This window comes from Suncus etruscus, chromosome X (genome assembly GCF_024139225.1).
Source record: "Suncus etruscus isolate mSunEtr1 chromosome X, mSunEtr1.pri.cur, whole genome shotgun sequence".
Taxonomy (NCBI): Eukaryota; Metazoa; Chordata; class Mammalia; order Eulipotyphla; family Soricidae; genus Suncus; species Suncus etruscus.
The window spans coordinates 9,216,424-9,243,267 of NC_064868.1; the positions used below are offsets into that span (position 1 = coordinate 9,216,424).

The 26,844-nt window shown below is 41.3% G+C and overlaps 1 protein-coding gene across 2 annotated transcripts in view; it reads right to left on the reverse strand.

Moving 5' to 3' along the window:
- The window catches only part of REPS2 (RALBP1 associated Eps domain containing 2), a 236,594-nt gene that overhangs the window by 50,703 nt on the left and 159,047 nt on the right, over positions 1-26,844 (reverse strand). For both annotated transcript variants that reach the window (XM_049766790.1, XM_049766789.1), the window contains exons 12-13: positions 23,034-23,079; positions 20,322-20,458 (exon numbers count right to left, since the gene is read on the reverse strand). In XM_049766790.1, the coding sequence (XP_049622747.1) occupies positions 20,322-20,458; positions 23,034-23,079 (183 nt within the window). The remainder of the gene's footprint in view (positions 1-20,321; positions 20,459-23,033; positions 23,080-26,844) is intronic.

Here is a 26,844-nt window from a genome sequence, read left to right on the forward strand (position 1 = left end):
TCTTCTGAGTATATCCCTACTTCACCTGCATGACTGAGAATAGAGTCACTGACCAACACATGTTTAACACAAGAAAGGTGCAGGATTATCTCACATTTTAATAGATTTAAGCACTTTCGAAGGAATTGCATTCTGTGATTTTCTCTGATATATTCTCAGTTTCAATAGGTTTCCCACTAAAGCAATACACCAGAAATATTTTCCTCTCCAGGTAGAACACTCAGGCCCCACTTGAAGGCATAGGAACTAAACTGAAAAAGAAATGTGTGTATATATACATATATGTATGTATATAAACAGAATGCACATTCTTCTTTCTACTTTGCTACTCCCAGACGACTATACCCAGGTGGCGACAAATGTGTTCTGAAGAATAGGTTCAGCTAAAAAGGAAGATCCAGATACCAACAAGGTGTTCCAGGTAGATCATTTCACCGTGAAGCCCATGGTTTGCAGGTCCCATTTATGATTCAAATATTCCATATTATGTTTTAGTGCCCATTCTTAAATATAAATATTGTCTTATAGAACTCAGTGGGAAATTTTTCTACCTAAAACAGAACAATAAAAAGACAAATATTGGTCTATAATACTGTATAAAATTTAGGGATTAGTGTCATACTTTGATATTTGTATAAGTCTCACTGTACTTATCACCAAAATTCTAGTGTCATTATCTTTATGCTATTAGTCATCCCATTCCCTTCCCCTCTATGGTAGCCATTCTATCTGGAGAAGATTTCTGGGCCAATCTGACAGTGCTCAGGGATAACTTCTGGTTCAGTGCTCAGGAGTGATCGCTGGTGATCAAACTGGATTTGGCCATGTGCAAGGCAAGCTCCTTACCCCTGTACTGTCTCTCAGCCTCCTACTACACTATTTTTCTAACCCAAGACTTATGTTTTTCAGGATTTGTTAGTTCATTTGCTTTGAATGTTCATATTTTACATATGAGAGAAACAATCTGGTCCTTGTTTTTTTTTAATTCCCTGACTGTTTTTTCTTTGAATAATCTTCAGGTTTGAATTATCCAGGTTGTTACAAAAGGCAAGGTTTCATCATTTTTAATAGTTAAGGACAATTCCATTAAGTTCATATATATCAAAACATATTTATCCTTTAATCCAATCATTCAGACATAAACATATAAGTTGATTTCATGTCTTGGCTACTATAAATAATGCTGCTGTAAAATAGGGATGCACATATAATTCCAAATATTTGTTTTTATATTTCTTTAGCAAATATTTAAAAGTGGTATTATATGGCATTTCTAGTTCTAGTTTTTCTTTTCAACTTTGGTTTTATTGTGGTACCAGATATCACACTCAGGGACTCATGTATGCAGGCAAACGTGCTACCACTGAGTCACATACCCATTGTTTGTTTTTTATTTTTTCCATTTTTAAGTCTTTACATCATTTTCCACAGGAGCTGCAACGGTGTATATTCCTCCAAACAAGAGGTCTTTGTTGGGGGAGAACATTCATAAACATATTTTATTAATATCATCAGAATGAGGGTCCTGGTTTTTTTTAATATGCTAACATTTAATATTCTCTCTTAACTCCCCAGAGTTGAGTTCTTTTTATAATGAAAGTTCTGGAGTTGAGCTTGATGTAAAAACATCCATATCAAAGGGTTATCCACATCAAAGAGACCAAACCCAAACACATGGGTAGCCACATGGCTAAATAAGAGCCAGGCCATCCCCTTCATTCCTTCAGTCCACTTTGTTTTGCTTAGGGAGCCTGTTAATTTAGATAACTGGTCATTTGGGGTCTGATTTATCCTCCCATTTTCTTTCTTTCTCCTCACACTTTAAATCTCAGATCATGTTATTTTAATACATCAATAAAGAGTAGGGGGAGCTTTAAAGTAAGACCCCAACCTCAGCCCCATAAAGGAAGGGAGGGCATCAGGCCTCTGCTTGCTTGCTCTAGATCTTTCTCTCTCTCTTTCTCTCTTTCTTTCTTTCTTTCTTTTTTCTTTTTCTTTCTTTCTTCTTTCTTTCTTTCTTTCTTCTTCTTTCTTTCTTTCTTTCTTTCTTCTTTCTTCTTTCTTCTTTCTTCCTCTCTTTCTCTCTTCCTCTTTCTCTCTTTCTCTCTCTCTTTCTCTCTCTCTTTCTTTCTTTCTTTCTTTCTTTCTTTCTTTCTTTCTTTCTTTCTTTCGTTCTTTCTTTCTTTCTCTCTCCTCTCCTCTTCTTCTCTTCCCTTCTCTATCTTCCTCTCTCTTTCCCTCCCTCCCTCCATCCATCCATCCCTCTTTTTGCCTGAGAACTCACTGTGGTCTTTTAAGGAAAAGTCATTATTCTGTCTATATACTGATGGTTGTTATAGAAGGTTATCTTATAATCCTAACAGCACTGGTCTAGCTGCAAATCAATGAACTGAAACCAATACAAACAACTACATGTTAGGCATTTGAAGTGCTAAAAAATGTCAGATAAAACCAGGAAAAACCCTATCCTCACAGGGTTAAATTCTACGGAGAAAGATAATAGGGTGGGGTGAAGAAAAATTGAGTAGATTCTTAAGAATTAAGAAATAATAAGGAGATTAAGATATGTTCTCTGCAAGGGAGAAATACTGTTTTAAAAGAAAAACATTCAGAAAATAGAAAAGAGTACTTGGAAATTAAACACATGATAACAGAAAGGGAAAGCTTAGAAGAAAGGTTCAAAGATGATCTGAAAATAATCTTCCAGAGGCTGGAGAAATGGTACAGTTGGTAAGGAGCTTGCTTTGCATGAGGCTGACTCAGGTTTGATTCCCTGGCACCCAATTTAGCCCCCTGAGCTCTACCTGGAGGGAAACCTAAGCCCAAACAGTTATGGCCCCATCCTCAAAATGTAATCTTCCAGAAAGTAGAATTATATTCAAAGATCCACAAAAAGTAAAAAAAAAATAGTGGTGGCATGGAGGGAGGAGGGGAATTAAATGCTTCAAGAAAATTCCCCAGAAATAAAGAGTTTCTAATTTAAAATAGCCCACTGAGGTCCCGGAGAGATAGCACATCGGTGTTTGCCTTGCAAGCAGCCAATCCAGGACCAAAGGTGGTTGGTTCAAATCCCGGTGTCCCATATGGTCCCCCGTGCCTGCCAGGAGCTATTTCTGAGCAGACAGCCAGGAGTAACCCCTGAGCATCGCCGGGTGTGGCCCAAAAACCAAAAAAAAAAAAATAGCCCACTGAGTTTGCAGGAGGAAACACACCTGAACAAAGGCCCATCACCACAAATTTCACCATGCTAGAGGTAGTAGAAAAGTATACAAGTTTCCATTAGGGGGTTAGGGGGTAGAAGAGGGAAGCAGCCTACCGACAAAGTATATGAAGTCCAAATAGTTGACTTCTAAATAGACTGTGGTCAGCAGAAAGCAAATTTCTGATGAAAACTGATTTCCACCAAGGACTGAAAAGCCATACCCAAGCATGTATGATGTTTTCATTAAAGAAACTCTGAGACATTTAGGATGTCAAATTAAGCTCCAGGTGTCCTTCCTTTCCAAGAAATGTATAAAAGGAAGCATTCTACAAAACACAAGCTAGATCACCATGTAGAATCTAGGACAACATGAAAGCAAATAGAATTAAATCCTTGGATGATAGTGAGAAGCCATGATGGAAATTTTATACCAGGCAGAGGAGAAGACAATCACTTAAGATTACTTTAAATACAAGAAATATATGTAATTAACATCATTTCTTAGAAGGAACTTTAGACAATTGAAGAAGTCTATAATTGATTCAAAAGAAACAATCTGGCTATTCATTCTAAGGCAAAAAATGTACATATGTGCAGGTAAAAATTAGTAAACAGAAGCTAGAAAGATAGCATAGCAGGTAGGGAGATTGGTTTACATGTGGCTGACCCAGGTTTAATCCCTGGCATCCCAAATGGTTCCCTGAACACTTCCAAGGGTAATTCCTGTGTAAATATCCAGGAGTAAGCCCTGAGCATCACTAGGTGGATCCCCCCAGAAAGTAAAGTAAGTAATTCGCCACATGGTTTTCATAGTCATAATACTAAAAACACTAAACTTTATTCTTACCAAAAAGATCAGACTTTTTGTTTTGTTTTTGACATCATACCCAGTAGTGGAAAGGGGAGCTTGTGGGGAAGAAGTGGATGTTAACTAAAACTGAAAAATCAATAATAGACCATAAAATAATAAAGTAATCCCTATTCTTTCCATCCTGTCCTATACTCCCAAGAAAGGGTCGTGGAGAAACTTCCTGCTTCAGTCTGTCCCTTCAATCCAGCACAGAGCCCACCACCTCAGCACCACCTCAGCACAACAGCTGCAATTTTTCATATATGCTGTTTCTTTCCCTGCTTTCCAGAATTCATTTCCACTGACCCTCTGCCAGGAGAGGAAAAAACTAAGCAAGAGTAATGACTCATCATCATTCTCCCTAGATTCAGATTAAGCACTAAGAAATCTCAGAGCTTGCCACTCACACAATTTCTGGGGGTCACAGGAAGACTGAGGAGTGTGTTCTCTCTGTTGTCCTTCTTTGAAAAAGAAATAACTTAAGTTCCTGCATTTGTCCTTGTGTTGGAAACTCTGAAAATTAGAAGTATATTCCTAATTATGCATTCTTTTTTTCTTTCTGGAAGGGATATATAGCTTCATCCTGCCAATCCTATGTCTAATTCTTCTTCTTGTCTCCATAGCACTTAAGCTACTGCTGTGTTTTCACAGGTATGTGCATGGTGGCTAAAGAAACAGAACTGAATTCAGTGGAACATCCATTCCTAAAATATTTTTGATAATTGCATTGCATTCAAATATATTACCTATTAGGTTTAAATTTCATTCACATATTTTATTCTGTAGGCTTTAATTAGCTGTCCCCAAAAATTAAAAATGAGAGAGAAAGATTTAAAAAAAAGGAAAATGAAGGGAAGAAACAGAAAGGGAAGGGAAAGTAGGAGGGGAGGAAAGATGGAGAGAGGAAGGAAGGGAAGGAAGCAAGACATGGTAAAACTGAAAAAAATTTGGTAGAATAATCTAATATCCACATGTCTGTGGATGACAACATACTTGTAAACAATACCAGCTGCTTTCCCAGAAGGGCAGAGAAGGAAATATAAAGAGAGGGAAGACAGCATTTTTCTGTATACATTAAAGCAATGCAGGTTTATTCTGCAATTTATAATTTATAATGCAGAGAATCAGATTATCAGAAGATTTTGTTAAATAAGTCTTATTAGAAGTGTAATTAGAAAATAATACCCAAATAATAAAAAGCAGATTATAAGGTCTTAAAAAGAAATGACCACTTAATCCTACTTAAAAAAAAACCAGTAGTAATTTTGGGTGTTTTTTGAAAATGTGCATGTTCTGACATTGTCTTCTTTCTCTCTCTTGCTCTCTCTCGGCTTCTTCATATCTTCATCCAAAATTCTAGTTCCTAATATTTTTATCCCCTTACTTCATTATGCTTAGAAATTTCCAAACAATCCATAGCTATTACTACTTACTAATTTCCTTCAGATTTTTACAAAGCCGCAGATCAATGACTAAATGAAAACATGGTCCAACTTACTGAGTAGAAATAAAGCAGCAGATGTGGCAATCAAAAGCATTAAGGAACAAAAACACTGATTCTTTAGGAGAGTAAAACTTGGAATAACTTCAGCGGTGGAAAGGAGCTCCCATTCCGGCACCAAACTAGGAATATTTATTAAGAAAATTAAAGCACCTCACCACAAAGAGTGGTGAGTACAGCTATAGAAATAACTACACAGAGAACTACCATAATCAAGTGAATGAATGTGGGAACTGGAAAGCCTGTCTGGAGTACAGGTGGGGGTGGGGTGGGATGGAGGGAGATTTGGGACATTGGTGGTGGGAATGTTGCACTGGTGAAGGGGGAGTGTTCTTTACATGACTGAAACTTAATCACAATCATTTATGTAATCAAGATGCTCAAATAAAGAAGGAAAAAAAGAAAATTAAAGCATTCAAATGCAAAAAAAATAAAGGAATGGAAAATGCTGAAAGAAAGCCTACCAGTGGGACCTACACTTTCAAGTATCAATCAAATTGAGAGTCAGTCAGATGCAAAGCTTCAAGGATTTCATCAGTAAGAACATTCCTTGTCTTAGCAAGTTAGTAAAAATGGTTGTTTCTTTATGGTAAACACTGTTTTCCTTTCTAGTCCAATGGCATATTTTAGTCTATTCCTATCCCTTGTCTCCCACTTATCACACAAGGATGGAAAACTATGGCATTATGTCGATGTAGATGATTTGATAATTTTCCAGGGGTACCTTTCACAGAATACCCATCTTTTTTTCTTTTTTTTATTAATATAATTTTTATTTTGATCATAGTGCTTACATATTTTTGACAATATTATTTTAGGTACATGTTAACTTAACATCAGGGGGGATTCCCATCTTAATGCCTTAATAATCCTTCACTTATAACCTGTCCCCCCAAAAATACAAACTGATTGAATACTGTGCTAAGTAAATAAATAGAATAACTATTTTTCCACCAGTTAAGTGAGATGAACTTACAAATGCCTTAGAATTATTCAGCAGGGAAATATTAACAACTGAGTTTGGAAATGAGATCAAAGTCAATTCTTTTTCTTTGCACATGTGAAAATAAATGCCCAGAGAAGTAAAGTTATATAATCATGATCACCAAGGTCACTATGAAACAGAAATCGGCATCAAACTTTGAACAGGGAGAACAGGCACTGGGAAAGAGCAGCAAAGGGCACTGGTGTGGGAGTAAGCAGCTGGACAGGGTTTATCCTCTATCCAGGAAGCAAGTATGCCAGATGCCTTCAAAGCAAGAAAATACTGCAACTTCAAGGAATCCAAAGGTATACTGCACAGTAAACTCAGAGAAATCCAATCTATTCACCATCTCAATATTTAGCAAATATTTTGCCTTATGAGTCATGTGATCAACTCTTCACCACACTTTGTATGATTCTTTCAAATTAAAAAATATTTAGTGTAGGGGCTAGAGCAGCACCCTACATCAGGTATGGTGCTCACCCTGGTTAGATACCATCATTCTATATTGGTCCACTTGACTAATTATGCTTAATTCCCAAGTAAAGATGCAAGAGTTAACCCTGAGCTTCCCCCAAACAACACAAAAGTAAGGACCAAATTGATAATACATTGGGCAGGGTGCATATCTTGCACACAGCCAATGTTGGTTTAATCCCCAGCACCACATATGGCCCTCCAAGCCTGCCAGCAGATGACTGGTTCATGAGCACAGATCTAGGAGTAAGCCCTGAGCACTGTTTGGTGTGAGCCAAACCTCTACGCCCAAATTCAGTGTAGTTTTGACATAAGACTTGCAGATCAGCAGGATACGATGGAAAGTCCAGAATTAAACCCTTCCCTTACTGTCACATGATATGTGACATATGTCACATGATATGTCACAGATAATATGACAATTCAAAAGGTAAAATACTTTCAACAAGTGAGTGATACTGGTACATGTGAATATCCACATGCAAGAGTCTTGTTTACAATGCATTTTTTAAAAAAGGGAACAAAACAGATTAGAGATGTGAATGCCAAGTAAAAATGATCAAGTTTTTAGAAAAAAATATTTAATGATTAGACTGAACACCAGAAACATAATTCAAAAGTAAAAAAAAAACCGATAAGCTGTACTTGTATCAAATTTCAAAACTTTAGTGTTTCAGAAGATATCATGAAGAAAATGAAAAGACATGGCACACTAGGAAAAATATTTCCAAATCACAACTCTGATAAAGGTCTTGTATTCCTAATATATAAGCTTTAGAACATGTACTCTAAGAAAAAGAAAACAAATACCTGATTGAAAATGGGCAAATGATTTGAGAAGATGTTGCATCAAAGATGATTTAAGAATCATTAATAAGCACATGAAAAGGTGCTCAATAACATTCAGAGAAATGCAAATGAGAACTACAGGGAACAGAAACATAGTATAGGGATCAAGGCACTTGATCAAGGCACTCAACCCCAGATTGATACCTAGCACCATATATGGACTCCCAAGCACTGACAGGAGTTACAACCTAAAAAAGTCAGGAGTTAAGCTCTGAGCATCTCAAGGTATGGGCCAAAAGCCAAACCAAACCAAACCACCAAATCAGAACCATAGTGAGATATTACCTCACACTTTCACCTACAATGACTGAGAAAAGGTAAGTTTGGTAAAGATGTACAGGAACAGTAACCCTCATCCACTGTTGGTGGGAAAGAAAGATGGTACTCAACAAGATGGCAGCTTCTTCTAAAGCTAAACCTAAATTTAACATACACCCAGCAATTCTAGTCCTAATTATCTTGTCAGGGGGCATAAAACATATGGTTAACCAAGCCTTGAACAAAAACGGTCGTGGCAGTATTATTTATAATACTCAGAGCAAAACTTTCATCAAATGGAAAGGTGAATAAACAAAGTGTGGACTAGACACAGACAATGGAGGGCAACAAGAAATAGTGCTGCTGCTCAGAAACTAACGCACAGGGAGCCTTGACCACGTTATGACAGAAACCAGACACAAAAGACCCCAGATTGTTTAATTCTGCTTAAGATATAAGATATTTGGAAAAGGCCTATCTCCGTCCATTTTTCTTTAAGAAAAATTTTTCTTTAAAAAAATATCTAAGAGTAAGAAAACCCTATGGACAGGGAATACAGATGAAACAAGATGGGTCAGACTGTAATTAATGAGGTTGAGCAATCAGTTTATTATTCCTTTTCATTTTTATAGACATTTAATGTCTTATCATTAAAAAGGAAATCTTGCTCCCAAGATTTTCAGTTATTTATGAAGGCGAAACTTTTTTCCAAGTCTCCCACTGTATGTACCTCAGGGAAATCAGCCTAGTAATTTACATAACATAAAAGGAAAGAAGAAAATCAATATTTGCTGCTTGCCTGTAGAGGGCACCACATTTACTCTTTCATGTACCTCCTGAATTTTCACACTAGTATTATTTCTTATGGAAACAATAATAAGATATGCCCTTCAAATTAAATTAATATGCATTAATATTTTGATACCAAATGTGCTGTAAAGAAAAGATATAGAAAAAGATATGGCATCCTCAAAGGACTCTGATGGAGAACAAAGCAATTACATTCTCTGGTTCTATTCCCTTGACTGTGCTATGTGAAAATAGGCAGAAGAAACATTTACGTTCTCTTTTAATATGAACACTATACCTCTAAAATTTATCTGCCTGTGTTTATAAATAAGTCCTTTTCACTACTCTGTGGAATATGTGATAAGGGTTAACTAGATCCCAAATGGAGATATTTTTGAAAGTCAATAGAAACACATGATTTTAGCCACAATAAAAGACAAAATTCCTTTCTCACATTACATTAGAATAAATGCGTTTCTCCTCATCAAAGTACTATTAAGCTCCTTAGACAGGTTAAAATCGCCTAGCTCTGTGTCTGTGTTTTTTTTAATATTTTTATTTAAACACCTTGATTACAACATGATTGTGATTAGGTTTCAGTTGTGTCTGTGTTTTAACTCACATTTCAAGAAGTAAGCAGATATTTTTCAAGGCTTACTATTTCACTAGCAGCGCTTCCATACTTTCATGATAGTTGAAATCAAGGGAAAGAGGGAGGGAGGGGAAGAGAGGGAAGGAGAAAGGGAGAGGAAGGGAGGAGAGGAAGGAAGGAAGAGGGAGGGAGGGGGGAGGAGGAAGGAAGGAAGGAAGGAAGGAAGGAAGGAAGGAAGGAAGGAAGGAAGGAAGGAAGGAAGGAAGGAAGGAAGGAAGGAAGGAAGGAAGGTAGGAAGGAAGGAAGGAAGGAAGGTAGGGAGGAAGGTAGGAAGGAAGGTTAAGAAAGATATTAACTTGAAACTCTTTTTACCATGAATTTTTCCCACTTATAAATGTTATTCTTTTCCAAATGAGCTTGTTTGTGATAACAACTACTACACATTAAAGTTTCTCACACACTCCACAGTCTTTCAGAGTCTGGCTTAACCCTATCACTCCAATGTACCGTTCTTTAAAGAGTTACTAGCTTGGGGCCGGGCGGTGGCGCTGGAGATAAGGTGCCTGCCTTGCCTGCGCTAGCCTAGGACGGACCGCGGTTCGATCCCCCGGCGTCCCATATGGTCCCCCAAGAAGCCAGGAGCAACTTCTGAGCGCATAGCCAGGAGTAACCCCTGAGCGTCACAGGGTGTGGCCCAAAAACCAAAAAAAAAAAAAAAAAAAAAAAAAAAAAAAAAAAAAAGAGTTACTAGCAATTTCTCTTTCCCAGTCTTCATGCATTCTGGCTAGTAGGCAAACCTTACATGTTTGGTCTCCATCTATTCCTGAAATAAATTCTTTCCCAGGAAACCAAGCCAGGCTATTATGTCCTTTACTGAATTTATAGGTTCTTCTGACCTCAAGTCTAGCTATCAAAACCAAGGAATTTGGTACTTACACCAAAGGTCAGGTCATGTTTTGACTAGGGATTTAATATCATCGACATGCTCGGGAAAATCAATCATGAATCTGAGAGATGGTTCAAAGGGCTGGCACATACATTTTGCATTTAGGAGCCCCAGGTTCAATCTCTAGCACCATGTGTTCCCTGAAGCACTGCCAAGAGTAAACCTCCAGCACTGCCAGGTTTGTCCCTTTCTAAAAAAAAAGGAAAAAGAAAAACAATTTTGTTGCTCTATGGAAAAAAAAGATTAGAGATTATTCTAATATCTTCCAAGGCCATTGCTAAAGTAAATGAAACCAAAGGCAACATCCAGAAAGATTCAACGGAATGTGACTAAAAAAGACCATATATATCCTTCAAAGTTGAGCTCGATGGCCCTTTGCATACTTTCTCTCCACCAAGACCACCACAGAAAATCTGAGTTAGAAACACTCAGACTCATCATTCTTCTTAGAGGTAGCAATTTAACAGTTTAATATCAAATTCACATTCCTCTGGAAATTTTCCAGTGTAAAGGCACACTGTAAGTTCTCAGTAAATATTGGTTAAATGAATAATACATTGTCCTCAGTCACTGCTACCCCCCTATTTCAGCAGTCACAGACTTCTATGAACCCAAAATTCATATAAGAAAATGTAGTGATGCATTGAGAATATAACTACTTTATGGAATTCTTTAGCTCATAATCTTGATATAGTTAAATGCCAAGTGGCCAACAAAAAGAAACTAAGCAAACCAGAATCCAATTTAATAAAGATTAATAATAAAAACTAAAAAGAATATCATCATTTAGCCCATGAAATAATGAATCAAATCAGTGATTTTTCTGGAAACAATCACAAATTACTTATGAGAGCAAATATCTGCACTAGCCCAGATTCAGTGACATACAATGAGAAAGAAAATGGCCTTGGCAGGAATGTTAACACTAAAGGCTCTCCAAATTCTTTGGCCTACCCTCCCTTTTCAGAAGAATCTACTCATGTCCCTCTCCCCTGGAAATCTACACCTGTGAAATTGCACCAGAAGTTATCACTGCCCCCCTTGGATCATCTCCGTGTTCTCCAAAAGACAATATTACCCACACTGCAAAACACTGATCTATACGACAAAAAATGGCTAATGATTGGTTATGAAGCATTTACTAACACAACACTAATTATGACCAGCATCTGATACAAAGCCACTCTACAAAAGGCTGCTGGGGGTCTTGATAATAATGGATGAATCAAGATAGAACCCTATGAGTCCAACTGAGCCCAATCATACATCACAAAAATAGGCATCTGACATCAAAGAATTCCAAATGTGATGTGATGCAGGAGAAGTATTCTTGCCAAAAATTCAGTCTGATTTGAATCAAGCCTAGAGCTACCTACCAGTTTGAGGACAGTATGGGCAATTGAAGACTAGACTACTAGACTACTACTAGACTGTGTAAGCAAAGACTGTAAAAATGCTGATGGGGGGGAGCAATTTTCTTACGAATGAATGAATACTAGAGCAAAAGATTGGAAGGTCCCATTGATTCAGAGAAATAACAGATGGCAAAACAAACAGAATGTTGATTTAGTCCTGGTTTGGAACTCAATTTTAAAAAAAAAGTTAAAAACAACTGAGGAGATAGGTAAAATCCAGGAATTATTAAATATTTAGTCATTACATTTTAAGGCTTTACTTGTTAGAGATACATATAAAGTATTTATATTACAATTTATAACATCCACCATTTGGGGCCGGGCAGTGGCGCTAGAGGTAAGGTGCCTGCCTTGCCTGTGCTAGCCTTGGATGGACCGCAGTTCGATCACCGGTGTCCCATATGGTCCCCCAAGCCAGGAGCAACTTCTGAGCACATAGCCAGGAGTAACCCCTGAGCGTTACCCGGTGTGGCCCAAAAACAAACAAACAAACAAACAAACAAAAAACATCCACCATTTGTTTCAGAGTAATATGAGGAGAGGGACTCTTTTTTTATTTTTATTTGAATTTTCTACAATGCAGTTTTCATAGAGCAGCCAGGATGCATAACATGTATAAAAGAATGACAAATCATTAGTACTGACATGACCGTATCATCAAGAAATAGCAGATTGAAAAAGGAAGAGCAACGAAGTACAGAATGATGCCAGTTATTACTGAGACAAAACCTCACAATATTGATGGCAGGGACCATGCTCAAAGGGCTGAGTGCATGCTCTTCATGTGAGAGAACCGGGCTCAAGCACTGACATTGCATGGTCCCCAGTGTAATGAATCCCTTCTCCCAATGCCCTAAGCTTTCTGTTGATGGTCAGACCTGCTCAAACCTGGGATGGGTGTGGGGAGGGGAAATTTTGAATAAAGAATAATAGAGTTTGGCTGAGGGAGAGGGAGGGAAGAAAGAGGCAGAGAGCCAGAGAAGAAGCAGCAAGACGAAACTGTTTGGAAAAGGCTTAGCATAGAAGCCTTGTGAGGAAATGCACATGGCAGATAGGGCCATAGAATAAACTGAGCTGTCTTCGATGAAACTTTAACTGACTGCTTCTGATTATTTCTCTGCCGTTATCCTGCATCTTCAGACCCACAGGCCAAAGGACCTAGAGGCACCGTGCTGTGCCAAGGAGCGCCTCACTCAACACTAGGACTTTAGACTTTATATTTTATATTAAATAAACACCCAGCACCCTGCCAGTAACCAACCCTCAAGCAATACACCAAGAGTACCCCCAGAACCCCACAGGTGTAGACCCCCAAATAAAACAAAACACAAAAAGTCCCATGAAATTGGTACCAAAGGTATGGCTATGTATTAAAAAATGCACTACAAAATGCCACAGTGACACTTTCTTAGGAAGGACTCTCGGATTAGTGGGAATGAGATTGAGGGGTTGGTCTGGAATATTTGTGCTTTATTATCAAGAAGTTGTTACTCAAGTGAATTACTCAGATGTTGCTCAAGTAAGCTTGATAAACATTTATAATATGGGACCCCTGAGTGATGCTGTAGAGTTGTGATACTAGAGGTACTCAGCTGGGCAGTACTATGCCTGTGGGTCCCCAGGGCCATGCCATGAGGTGCCCAGCTCTCACATGTTTCTACCACTGAATCATCTTTCCAGGCCCTAATGATTAAAACAATAAAAGTGATGGTGACATTCCCACTGCACCATGTTTAGAGCTTATTTCTTGACCCAGGAATCCCTCATTAAAATGCTCGGGACAGTAAAACTGGGAATGGAAAGTAAAAAGAATGCACTGGCCCCACAATAAGAATGGCCACACCCTCATTTGGCGAAAACGTTAAAAAAAAAACCTGCTCCAGGCATTTGTCCTGGTACACACACAATACATAACTCATTAGGGGAAAAAAGCTCTAATTAGATAAAAGAACATAAAAGGGCAAAACGAAGCTCAGGACCTCAGAGCACACTGAAACCAAGGAATCTTGGAAGGTTCCACATTGGAATTTTCCATAGACTACAAATAATAAGCAATTGTCAACATGAACACTAGCACACTCAAGCTTCAAAACACCTGACCTGTGTTCTGCACTCCAGTAATATTCCTGGTCCCATAGCCCAAATGCATTTCTGGTCTACAGAGATCAGGACAAAGTGATATAGCAACATGGTCTAATCTATCAATTCCTGCACAGCTCTAAGGAAACTCTTAGTGTTCTGTCACTCTGAACTCTCAATGTGCTCCCTTGAAGGAGTGAGCTTAAACAAGATGAGCCCTGAAGATGAGTGCTGCACTACACTTTAGAAGAAACCATGTGGTTCTCCGAAGAATAAAACAAGGAGGACATCTAAGAGATCAGAGTCATCAGCAGAGCCTAACGGGGCTCAGAAGAAACAGAAACTAAGGGACTGACTATTTCAAACTGCAGAAATAAATGTTCATTCTAGGCGACTCAAGAAAGACACTTTTCTGCTTGCTACTCAATAAATACCACCATCCACCACCCACTTTCAAATGATCACAGAGCCCTTCACAACATGAAGCCTGTGGCTGGGATACACCCTTCTACCAGGATCCCATTTCCCAGCCACCTGGATGGCAGCTTTATCCTTGGGGATGTGCTTTTCCCAATTACACTGGAGCAGAAGTCACAATGGTTACCCGTCTGAAGCTGGAAAATAATGGCCATGGCCCTGTCACACAGTACTGTTTCTCCAACCAGGCATTCAGACACTGCCCTGGTGCTTCTGTGTAGCTGCAAGACTCAGGCTTAACTCTGAAAAGGGAGAGTTGGAGTCAAAAGTTGGAGGACTAGAACGATAGTACAGTGGGCAGGGTGCTTACCGTGCATGCTGCCAACCTGGGTTCCATCTCCTTACGGACTTCCAAACCTGCTAAGAATGGCCCCAAAACCAAAAGTAAAATCAAATCTACTTCCTCCTATTTAAAAAAAGGTAGAAGGAAGGGAGCTCCATTCAATGAAAAAAAAAAGAAACCAGAATATAGGAGGAGAATAGACAGGAAAAGAAATCAAGAGAGGGAAACAAGAAGCAGCAGACAGGAAGTAATGGAGAGCAGGGGTCAAGGGTCATAGGTACTTTGGTGGTGTAGAGGTGTGACATATGCATATATGAAAACCACAGAGCCAACAGCACTGAAAACATGAGATCCAAACTACAACAAACAAACTTACAAATGTGTCTGTCAGGGCAGGACAGAAGATAGCACAGCAGGTAGGACATTTGTCTTACGTGCAACCAACCTGACTTCAATCCCCCACATCCTGAATGCAGAGTGACTCCTGAGCACCACTGGGTGTAGCTCCCCCCAAAAAATGTGACTCTCAAAGAAACAGGCTGGAGGTTGAGAGGGAACCTAGGGACACTAGTAGAGAGAAGTTGAAACTGCTAATGGGACTAGATATGGAATAGTTTACCTAAAACTCAACTAATAACTTTGTGAATCATGTTCTTAATTAAAACTTTTTTTTAATTTATACTTCTCAAAAAAGAGAATAAAATGATTGTTTTCAATGACAAAGAAAAAATGATGGTTTAAAATGAATTGCCTTCACAATATAAATTTCTTACAGGCATTTCAGCGGTGAGATATTCATAGCTGTAAGATATTCATAGCAATACAAAACCATTGAACAAGGGCCCAGACAGATAGGACAACAGGTAAGGTGCTTGCTTTGCACATTGCTGAGCACAGCTCAATCCCTGGAACTGTATATGGCTCCCTGAACTCTAGTAGGAATGATCCCTGAGCACCACAGCAGGAGTGATCCCTGACCACCACTGGGTATAGCCCCAAACCAACCAACCAACATCACTGAGCAAGTCCCACATTGGAGTCCAGCTAGCATTGGCGTGTTTAGAACATCACTTAGACTTTTTGGCACATTCTGTTTTCCCTCAGAGTATTCACATGGGACTTTAAGAGTGTGGCTGTGGGTTCTTGACTAGAGGAACACAAAGTGATCTTTTACACATAGTTCCTATTCTAGCAACTTCTTTCCAGGAAACACACACTTTACGTTTGCTGCTGACCTTCCCATCTGGAGCCCCACTGGCCTGCATTACCACAGACCACATGTGCACACTCTCCTTACAAGAGTGAGCTTCAAACCACTTGGCTCCTGCTCCCAATTTGACATTCCCAATCAGCTATTGGCTGTTTTGCCCCGATCTTGTTACCCATTTCCACAACCTGGATGGCACTTGTGTGACATACTTCCAATCTAGTCCATCAACTCCTACCTCAGCCTCAACCCAGAGTCTTTCATTCTGTTTGCTCTGGAGGAACAAGACAGTTGACTCAACTGCTTCATCTTTTCCTTCCTTCTTTCATTCCAACTTGGTTGTATTTGCTTTCCATCCAATGTCTTCCCCACACTCTCACTCTACTTTAGGCCACTCTGACTTAGCAACGAGGCCTCATTCCTTGTTTTTGCAAAAAAAACAATGGCTTCCTTTTATGGTTCCCCTTCAACTCAAGTCCACATCCTTTCCTCTTCTCCTCTTCTGCTTAGTCTTCCATTATTATTAATGGGGTAACCCAAGGACAGTTAGTTGTCAGTGCTGAACTGGCAAGAGATGGAGTACTGAAAGGGCTCCAAGCAGCAGGGTAGGCTCCCCTGGCCACACTCTGCTTCTCAAGTGTGTGAGATAAGAGAGCCCAAGCATGTCACAAGAAAAGTAAACAGAATGCAAGTGGTTCTTGAGTTCGGTAGTCCAAGAGATGTAGCACTAGAAAATGATTGAGCTTTCTGAGAAAGCAATTTCCAAGAAAAGAAAGGATGGCTGAGGGTGATAATGGAAGATGCTTAGTCCCCCAAAAAGCCAGGGAAAGGCAAATGGTTGCTAAGGGACTCATAATGAGTTCAAGATGAGCACTGATGATTAGAGGGAAGTCCTCCAGGCTATGTCACAGGTGGGTTGAGCTGAAGAAATTCAAGTTTTCTAGAACATCTTGGCAATGTTTACCTCTACATTTAACACCTCTCACTTTCAACAGGCAACTCTAGCATGTAGAATGTAAGTCCAAGGAAAGAAGAAGACATGGCAACAAAGCTATGGTGATGGGGTCACTGGTCAATTCTACTTTAGGACATCAGAGGTGGGGAGAGGGAGCCTCGAAAAGTAGGTCCCCACTCAGAAGGCAAAAGGAGGGAGAAGAGAAGAAAGAAGCATGGGGAAGAGGAGGGAAATAACAAAGGTAGGAAAGAGCACAAGAGACCACAAAGGCTGGGAAAAGAGACTTACAAGAGATGCTCTAAGCAAGGCGTGAAGTGGGCACACATGAGTGAGCAGAGCAGTGCCCAACTGTGGGAGGAACACATGAGCATGAGAAAAGAAGGGAGCAGGGCAATAGGTATCCTACCAATGTCCACTTCAGGCAGGCAGTCAAAGAGAAATGTGAAAGAAAGAAAGAAAGAAAAAGAGAGTTGTGTGGATCTCCATTGTGAAGTCAAAAAAGGGTTCAAAGGGAAGGAAGCTTGGGATCAAACAGCAAGGACAGTTGACAGCTTCTGATAAAAATACACAGAGAACCAGGGGGTGGACCACTTTTCTCACTATCCTGACAGGTTTATGCTCCACTTCACTTGTGAGCGTTTTTGCAAGCCATTTCTAGCAGCATGCAATATACTGAAATGCCACCAAATTTTGTTAGGTCCTTACAGTTTCCTATGAAAATCAAACAACATGGAAACAAACTGAGTAGATATGATAGTACCACCCTCTTCTACTTTTAAAAAAATGCCCAAATGAAACTGCACATTCAAATTCCACTGGTTGGGGCCAGGATGTGGCCTTCCATATATGAGAGCCTGGATTTAATCCCTAGCATTATGTATTCTCCTCAGCACTGCCAGGAACTACCCCCAAAGCCCTGGACTTATAGTAGGCCCCCAATAGTAATCCCAAAACAAAACAGCTTGAAATTTCATCTGTAGAGACTTGGGCTTTGAGATGGTCCACAATGCTATTCTTTCCCATTCACCAAACTCTTCCCTCTTGAATATAGGAGATGCAGGTAACTATGGTCTGAGCTCAGGCTCTCCCTAAAGCAGCCCCTGAGGCATAAGACAGATTGGAACTTGAGAGGGGAGTGAAACTGGACTGAGGGAAGAAAGACAAAAGGTGGGCTATTACTAAAGAGGCTATGATAGCAGAGGATTAAGATTTTTGCTCTTAGTGAGCCCATTGGGGGACCACAGGGAACAATTCCCAGAACTGTCCCAGGAGGCCAAATGAGTCTTAGGGTTTTCCTCCTCAAAGCCCTGAAGCCCACCTGAGTACTTGCGGGCCACGGGAATATGGATTCACCATCGAGTAAGTGACTAGGAAATCTGAAATGATTTACTGAAATGAGAACTCTTATCCCACCCAGCCTTGCTGGTGGGGGTAAGGGGACAGGCTGGTGGTCCTGTTTGACAGATAAACAGACTGTGATGCAGGAAGATCAAATCATTTCTGAATATTAAACAGTTGCTAAGCAGCTGACCTGGCCTCCAAACTCAGTCTGGTCTCTTGCCCTATGTGATGCTTTATTGTCCAAGGCCCCAGCATGCCTTATCCCACACAGCTGGCCCTCCCTGCAAAGCTGTAGGGCCTGAGAGAGGCCTGCAGATTTCCAGTTGCTCCTTGCAAGGAAAAACTTGCTGCATGAGCTGCCCAGATTGTTTTAATCTCCTGGCATTCACAGAAAAAATTGTTTAGGTCATAATCTACCACTGCGTGAAATTTTTACAGCCTCATCATCCGTGGCTACTCCCAAACCCAAATGCCAGTTACTATGAAATGATGCCAGAACTTGGATCAAAGCATGGGGGGGAGGGACACTCAAGAGAAATTTTTATCTGATGAACTCATGGCAGAGAATCAAATTTTATAGAGAGATCCAGATCCTCGCATATTAAAAAACCATCCATAACTATACTGTGAGGGAGAAGACTTTATTAGAACAAATAAAACATGCTGAGCTCGGCCGGGACATGGAGGTCATGCTAATGTGTGAGCCAAGGAGAGTCTTTCCTTGCTTCAGCCGAAAAGATAATAATCTGCAAATCACTAGCATCTGAGGCTGGCCTAATTTAAAATGCAGATGTATAGAGAAAAAGAAAAATTCCGGTAAATCACTGCATTTACAGTGTGCCTGGACTTGCCTGGGATAAGGTCCCTTCTGCTCTCAGACGCAGACTTGGAAAGGTACTGAGTCCTGACACCTTTGCTCAAGCAGGCATTTTTGGTTTGCTGGATTCTGGATCCTATGTCACAGGGAACAGATGAGACCTCTACTTCTAGTCTGTTGGTACAGCAGATAGCTGAAGAAATCAAAGGACTGTAGAACATGCCTTGCATACAGTACCCTGAGTTCAATTCCCAACACCACATGGTTCCTCAAACATTACTGTGTAGTCCTGAACATCCTTCCCAGTGTTGGTAGATGTGAGTCGGCTGGTGCCCAGCACTGCTAGCTGAGGAGCACATCAGCCAGAGCAAATATCACAGGGGGATTTGTACTTGGGAGGTCTCCCACAAAAACAAAAAAGAAAGTCCCATCCTCTGAAGCCCCAGAGCAGCTCATAAGACCTCGACACCTACACCAACGACCAACCATCAATCAGGTTTAGAAAACAGTCCCTGTGCATGGAACCCAGGATTCTTCTCCTAAGTTGGGGGGTTGGATAATAGTAGAGCATTTGCCTTGCAAGTGGTTGGCCTGGGTTCAATCCCCAGCACCCCATATGGTCCCCAGAGCCCACCAGGAGTGATCCCAAAAGACCTTGTTTTCTCTATGTTCAAATCTGTTTCTATTGTAGTTTTAGTAACACGGAGTCTTCTAACTTGGGGTGCTTGCTTCACAGAATGCTTCGTGGCCTTAACTTTTCTCCTAGTGACATGAAAGGGTGAGGACAGGCACATATAGAACTGGCCCAGGGAAGCTGCAAGTGACAACTGCTGATGGGAATATGTCACAGAGCCAGAAGTACAACCTAGCACTACTGGATGTGGCCCCAAAAAGCCACAAAAAATCAGTCACAGACTGGATCTGGGTGCTATCTGAGCTCATTCACAGACTCCTCCAGAAGTCAGGAAATGACAGGCAGCTAAACTCCCATGCAGCCATGGACACCCTGACCTCACACTCAGGAGCCCACCTGGGGCTGAGACTTTCACACACCCTTGGTAGCAAATCCTGCTTCGGAATCTTTGGTAGATGTGGGCAAGGCTGCCAACACATGCATTCAGGATCTGCCCCCACTAGGTTCCCTCCCCAGAGAAACACTGTGCTGGGAAGCCCTTTCACAATATGTTCCAGAAACTTCCCAACAGTGACTCCTATGAGCTCTCATCCCCCACCCCTCACCCCCAGTGGCATGGGCCCCACCAGGCAAGAGAAGGGCTGGGGCGCAAATGGCGCTTCACCTGGCACTCTGGGCTGGAAGACTTTATTCAGATCCAAGGAGGATGCTCTGGAATGGGTTTTCTGTGGCCTCGGTGGTGGGGTAGGAGGGTCCTCCCCCCGTTTCATGGCCTCTTCTATGGAGGTGCTAGAGTAAGATCTGCAGCAAAATAAGGGAAGGTCAGAAGGAAAACAGCACAGCTTCTCAAGATGGGTAGAAATGGAGGTGCTCTCAAAGCAACCCAGACCCCTCCTGATCCTTCCTGCAAGAAGACCCCCAAACCCCAACCCTCAGCCCAATGAACCCTCAGCTCATTTCCTCACACTTCTGACACCTCAGCCTTAAACGAACCCATAAGGCCATGTTTTTGCTATGTTCAAATCTGTTTATTATAGTTTTAGTAACATGGAGTCTTCTAACTTGGGGTGTTTGCTAAACAGAAGAGTTCTGTAGCCTTAACTTTTCTCCTAGTGACATAAAAGGGTGAGGATGGGCACAGATAAAACTGGGCCAGGGAAGCTGCAAGTGATGACTACTCATGGGAATGTCACAAATAAAATTAGGAAAAACATCTCCATTTAGTTAAGGAACCTCGAGATGTAATCTAGCATAAAATTTTCAATGTGAGGGGCCAGGAAGGTGGCGCTAGAGGTAAGGTGTCTGCCTTACAAGCGCTAGCGTAGGATGGACCGCAGTTCGATCCCCCGGTGTCCCATATGGTCCCCCCAAGCCAGGGGCGATTTCTGAGCGCATAGCCAGGAGTAACCCCTGAGCATCAAACAGGTGTGGCCCAAAAACCAAAAAAAAAAATTTTTTTTTCAATGTGAGAGTTTCATATTTACCTTCTCTAACAAACCAATAGCTACCTATTTGACTCCCGAAATGATGATGCCAATAAGGGCAACTGATGAAAAAGAAATTAAATTAAATTTAAGAAAAAAGAAATTAAATTAACTTTCCGAAGGTCACAGAGCTAGAAAGTTTGACATAGGTTCAATTCAAACTGTCTCTCTCCGCTTCTGAATTGCATTTTTTTTCAAATATTCTGATACTGCCTAAGAGCCAGGAAGGAAGGGTCTAGGCACAAGTGGTTAGACTCAGCGACCCAGTTATTTTTTAAATTGATGAAACTCAATATACTCATCTATTGCTGAAGAATAGGTTTGTAGATGGGTTTTCAGTGTTATTTTCTAAGAAATGAATGCATCCTTGTGACTCCACTCTAACCTCATGTTTCAAAAGAAAAGGCACTTTGAGTTCAAAGCTGTGTTGCAGAGTCAAAGTCACCTCAGAAATCTGTTGTTTGTGTTTTGCTATTATTAGAGTTGCACTTTGGAAATGACAATCTATCAAGTATCATTAAGTGCCTTCAGTTCTGGGTAAAGCTGCTCTTGACACATCAAGATTTTCGTTCCCTGAATAAGTCCTCAAGGTTTCTTGGAGGAAGTCAAGAGTTTTGTTTGTCAGACAAAGTTTTCATCTTTAATAAAGCCACCCTAATGGCATGTGAAAAGCTCTGGGGTAGTTCTTGGACATAACTGGTGAGACGCAAATAAAAGGCATGTAGAAACTAGCAGGAAGAGTGTGCTAGAACATTCAACAGAATTAAAGGTGGTTTAAAGTATAAAGTTTTCAAATGGGAACTGAATTTAAACGCAAACATTAGACAATTCAGCTAAAAATAAGAAGTTTCTAGACCAGATAGAGCTTTTGTGGCATTCTTCACTCAAAAAAAGTGGTACAATCACATACCGTATGTCTTATTCCATTGTATTTCCATATATAATCTATGTATTTATCTTTTATATGGAAAATATAAGTATCAAAAAATACTGTACAACTATGGCTGCAGGCACTTAAAATACAAATGAGCAAAGAAACAATAAAAGGATAAATCTAGGGGCCTAAAATCCCAGTAAGGTTGCCTGGGTACCGTAGACACCAAAGGCCCTAGCAGCATCACATCCTTGGGCCCTTGCACTGAACCACTAGCCCACTGGCCCTGCTAGCTGAGACTCACTGATGGGGCCTCAGAACATCCTGAACACTGCTTGAGAGCCTCCTACCAATTTTGTTGTTTGGAGCCATGTCCGGTTGTGCTCTGGGTTTAGTACTGTCTCTGCACTCAGAAATTGTGCCTGATGGTTTCTCTGCAGAACATATGGGATGCCGGGCATCAAACCCAGATAAACCACATATAAGGCTGAACTATCGCTCTGAATCACCCCCCAAATCTTTATAAGCCACGAGGTTGAGCAGAAACTCTGATATGGGCTCAGTCCATGCTCCCTATTTACATGTAGGGCCCCCTGAAGGCACCACAAGCCTTTTCTTTCCCTGTCCTACATTTTACTTTTCCAGATGATCCTCTGTGCTGATGTTTATTTACCTTGTTGTAATAGCAAATTTCTGTGTCCAATTCCTTCACCCGTATCTCAAGGCTACTTGGCCCTATTAAGTGACCACCCCAAGACCACAGGGTCCTAGCACCAGGGCCATATCTTCATCTCAGGGGAGCAGAAAGCAGCAACCATCACTTCCAGCAGTAATAATGAGAGAAACAAACCCAGTTTCCCCCAAAGCAGTGTGAGGTCTTGTCAAGCCCCTTGAGAACATGAACTTGCCCACATTCTGAAATTCAGATCCTAAAGACAAGGAGAGTCCAGGCCAGGATTGGTCTGGAGGCAGGGACAGGGCACAAAAGGTATGAAAGCAGAAATGAAGCAAACACTACCTGGATCTTGGTCTTGTTTTGAGACTGTTGGAATCCTTAGGAGTGGCTGAAAGAAAGATTAGTTGTTGTTTATTGGAGTTCACTTCTCAGTGAGCACCTAGGCTGGGACTGAACATATCAACAGGTAAGCGTGAAGTACGCAAATATATGTGGAACATGGGAATGGCTTCCGTCTTTCCAGAGGTCCATTGTTTCATCCCAAATGCTAAAGGCACAATTGCAAAGAAAGAGGAAGCAATGCATCTTTTCTTTTCATCACAGTCCCAAGAAACCATCCACAAATCTAAGATGATAAAATATAAAGAATAAAATGATAAAGAAATTCCCATCTAAGAAGACAACAGGGAGGAGAGATATCTTTCTATACGTATTGGTAGGTTTCTGCTGAAGACTATCAAGGTCTGCCAGTAATAAATCCTGACAGTGTCCCCTGAAGTCTGATCCTTTCGAGTTGCTTATTTTCCTCAAGTAAAAATTCCTGGAGAGACAAGGCAGCAGCAGTGAGGCCTAAGAAATCAAAACTTCTACAGGGGAGTCAAAATGAGCTTTGATACTTTTCCTATGAGAAAACCTTCTAGTGTTCTATGTCTCCACAACCAAACAGAGACAGATATTAGGGGGGGAAATCATCCAAATAGTCGATCAACTCCCCCAACTTTCCCTTAGCCAATTTAATTTATAAACTCCCTTGCCCCCAACAACATCCATGGAGCCTAGTTTCTCATTGTATGTTGTTGGGAGTCAATTGAAATATATACACCCCCCCCAAATCAATGTCCTTTATGTTTTGAACCCTCTGATGGAAGGCAGCCTTAGAAACTGCTAGCTATACTTCAGATTTTGCCAATACTACCCATTTTGCATTGCAAAATTTTGTTAAAGATTCATAGAAAGGGGCTGGAGTAATAGCACAGCAGGTAGGACAATTGTCATGCATGCAGCTGACCCAGTTTCAATCCCTCATATTGCATATGTGGTCCCCTGAGCCTACCAGGAGTGATTCCTAAGTGCAGAAGGAACCAGAAGTAAGCCATGTTTTCAAGCCCTGATTCCAGGTGTGTAGTCCAAAAACAACAGAAAAGTTCATAGAAAAAGGGGTGCTGTTAACATAGGAAACATGGAGCACATAGTTGTATAGTTTGCAAGATTCTTCTAGAAAGAAAACATCCAGTTGTGTGGTTCTATTGTCTTCTATAGTGCTCCAGTGATTGGGGGTGAGGGGAAGAATGTCCTACCTTGGTATGAAGCACTCTGACTTTATGGCGATCATTAAGATCCAAGAGTTAGATAAGCAGGACAGAAAAGGGTGCCAAAATGCTAACAAGGCCCAAAGCAAAGTAGCAATATATATATATTCCCTGAAATATAGTGAGCTGCAGAGCAGGCCAGGCAGTTCTCCAAACTTGGTGGGAGGAAAAGCACAGAAGCCTTCCAAGTATTCGGCCAAGCCTGCAAAGGCCAGGATGGTGCTCGGGCAGCCTCCCTCCGACAAAGTCCAGACAGCGAGGAAAGCAGCCAAGGGCCCACCAGGGGAGCTGGGAAGACAGTGTGGGACCAGACTCACCGCCAAGCCAGCCCTGCACCAGGCCCCAGGGCCCCTCTTCTCCCTGACACCCTGCTGCTCTCCAGAAATAATTGGGCAGACAAGCTCAGCCACGTTCAAATACTGTGCTGGCCACAGAACACATCGCTGTGGCAGTTAATTCCTTTGTCAGCTGCCAATATCTTTTTCGCCTTTTGGCTGGGGCAGAAATGGGTGTGGAAGGAAGGTTGGGCCTGCTGGGGAAAGATAGCTGGGCGGGCTGACTGAGGGGGTGAGAACGATGGACAAGTGCGGGTAGTTGTGGTTGTGGGGGGCTGAGGCATGAGAGGGGGCTCTCTTGACATGGTATTGACTAGCTGTCACCTCTCTGAATTTCTGGAGGATAATATAAACAAGGCACCCTCCTCACAGGAAGTGACGAGGAGGAGCAAATTCTTTCAAAACCAGATGCATTTAGGATTGAGATGCCTGACTGTTGTTGAGTGCTCCTCCTATGAGAGCCAGTTTCTGAACATCTTTCTTATTTGTCAAATTGTCAGATAATTATTACACTTTTTAAAAAAAAATTTAGGACCTGTGACTTGCAATTCTATTAGTGACTTTCAGGTTTATGATGCGAATTCAGATCTATGTGGGAAAGGCAGGAAAGATGAAAGAACAGGTAATAAAAGAAAGGATCCTCTGGGGCTGGAGAGATAGCATGGAGGTAAGGCGTTTGCCTTTCATGCAGGAGGTCATCGGTTTGAATCCCAGCGTCCCATATGGTCCCCCGTGCCTGCCAGGAGCAATTTCTGAGCCTGGAGCCAGGAATAACCCCTGAGCACTGCCGGGTGTGATCCAAAAACCACAAAAAAAAAAAAAAAAAAAAAAAAAAAGAAAGGATCCTCTGCTCTATAACGCCAGGGGGCGCTAGCTGGTAGTTGGGCAGCTGCTAAAATTCTCAACTTGTCTGCTGGCCCACCCTGTGCATTGCAAACAGGCCTAAAACCCTCAGTTTGACTCAGTAAAATCAGAAAAACTAGTTCATTAAGAAAGCCACTGGACACCACTAATAAAATTTAAAAATTAAAAAGGTAAGGGGGCATCTGGGATGGCAAAGGGAAGGCGACTGGAAAATAAATCAACTGGGCTAGGGTTATGAGTGAGTGAGGTAGTAAAGGGGCAACCACCCCATTGGGAAGCCCACAGAAGCAACCCCTGGTATGGATGGTCACTGGGGTGCTCTGACCCCCAGTGCTCACCAGTGAAGGTGGGCACCTTCTCATAGTGCTCCACCAACTTATCTATGGAGTATAAAATATATCAGGAATTGGGGCTGGAGCGATAGCACAGCAGAGAGGGCATTTATAACAGGCTGACCCAGGTTCAATCCCCGGCATCCTATGTTTCCCAAGCCTGCCAGGAATGATTTCTGAGCACAGAGCCAGGTGTAACCCCTGAATACCACTGGGCGTTTGTGGGGGGATATACATACATACATACATACATACATACATACATACATACATACATACATACATACATCAGGAATTATCCCAGTCCCTCACAACCAAGTTTCTCACAATCACCTTCACCCCCATTACTAATACCATGATCTACACTATTCCCACCAACTAGAAAAGCAGAGCAAGGAGATATATCTTCGTCTACCTGCAAAAATCCAACCCAGACAGGTGGTGATGAGTCTCTGTGGGTTTCAGAGCACAGAAAAAGGTGGCAAGAACTGACCCAATTAACTCTTCCCTGAGATTCCCAGCCCCCATGTGCCAGGCGCAATCCTGAGACAATCTGCTTCAGCGGCCAAGGGCTTGTGTTGGAATCTAGACCAAAGCTGTTCATTTAGCTGAAGAGAGGGAAGAAGCATGAAAACTTCCGAGGGACATCCCAGGCTCCCTGGCATGTCATCTTTCTGGGAAACAAACAGGACATGAGAGTGAGGCTGAAGCTTTCTTCTGCAAAAGGCAGTGATTCAGCTGTCATGGATGGGCGGCCAGCAACAGAAAGCTCAACCTTAAAACTCCCTGGAAATCCAAACATCTCTGGGGAAGAGAAATGCATCTTTGGATGAGAGATTCCTCACACTCACTCCACAAGGGGCAGCAGTGCAAAGAATTTGTCAGAAACCACACAATATGCTCCCGGGCAGAATGGGACATTGATTCCCATGTATGTCATGCACTGTGGAATGTCCTGAGAGGTTCTGCCTGGTAATACTGTGCCTGTTCAATAAAGGGAAGATGACAAATGATCCCCTCCTCCAGCCCTGGC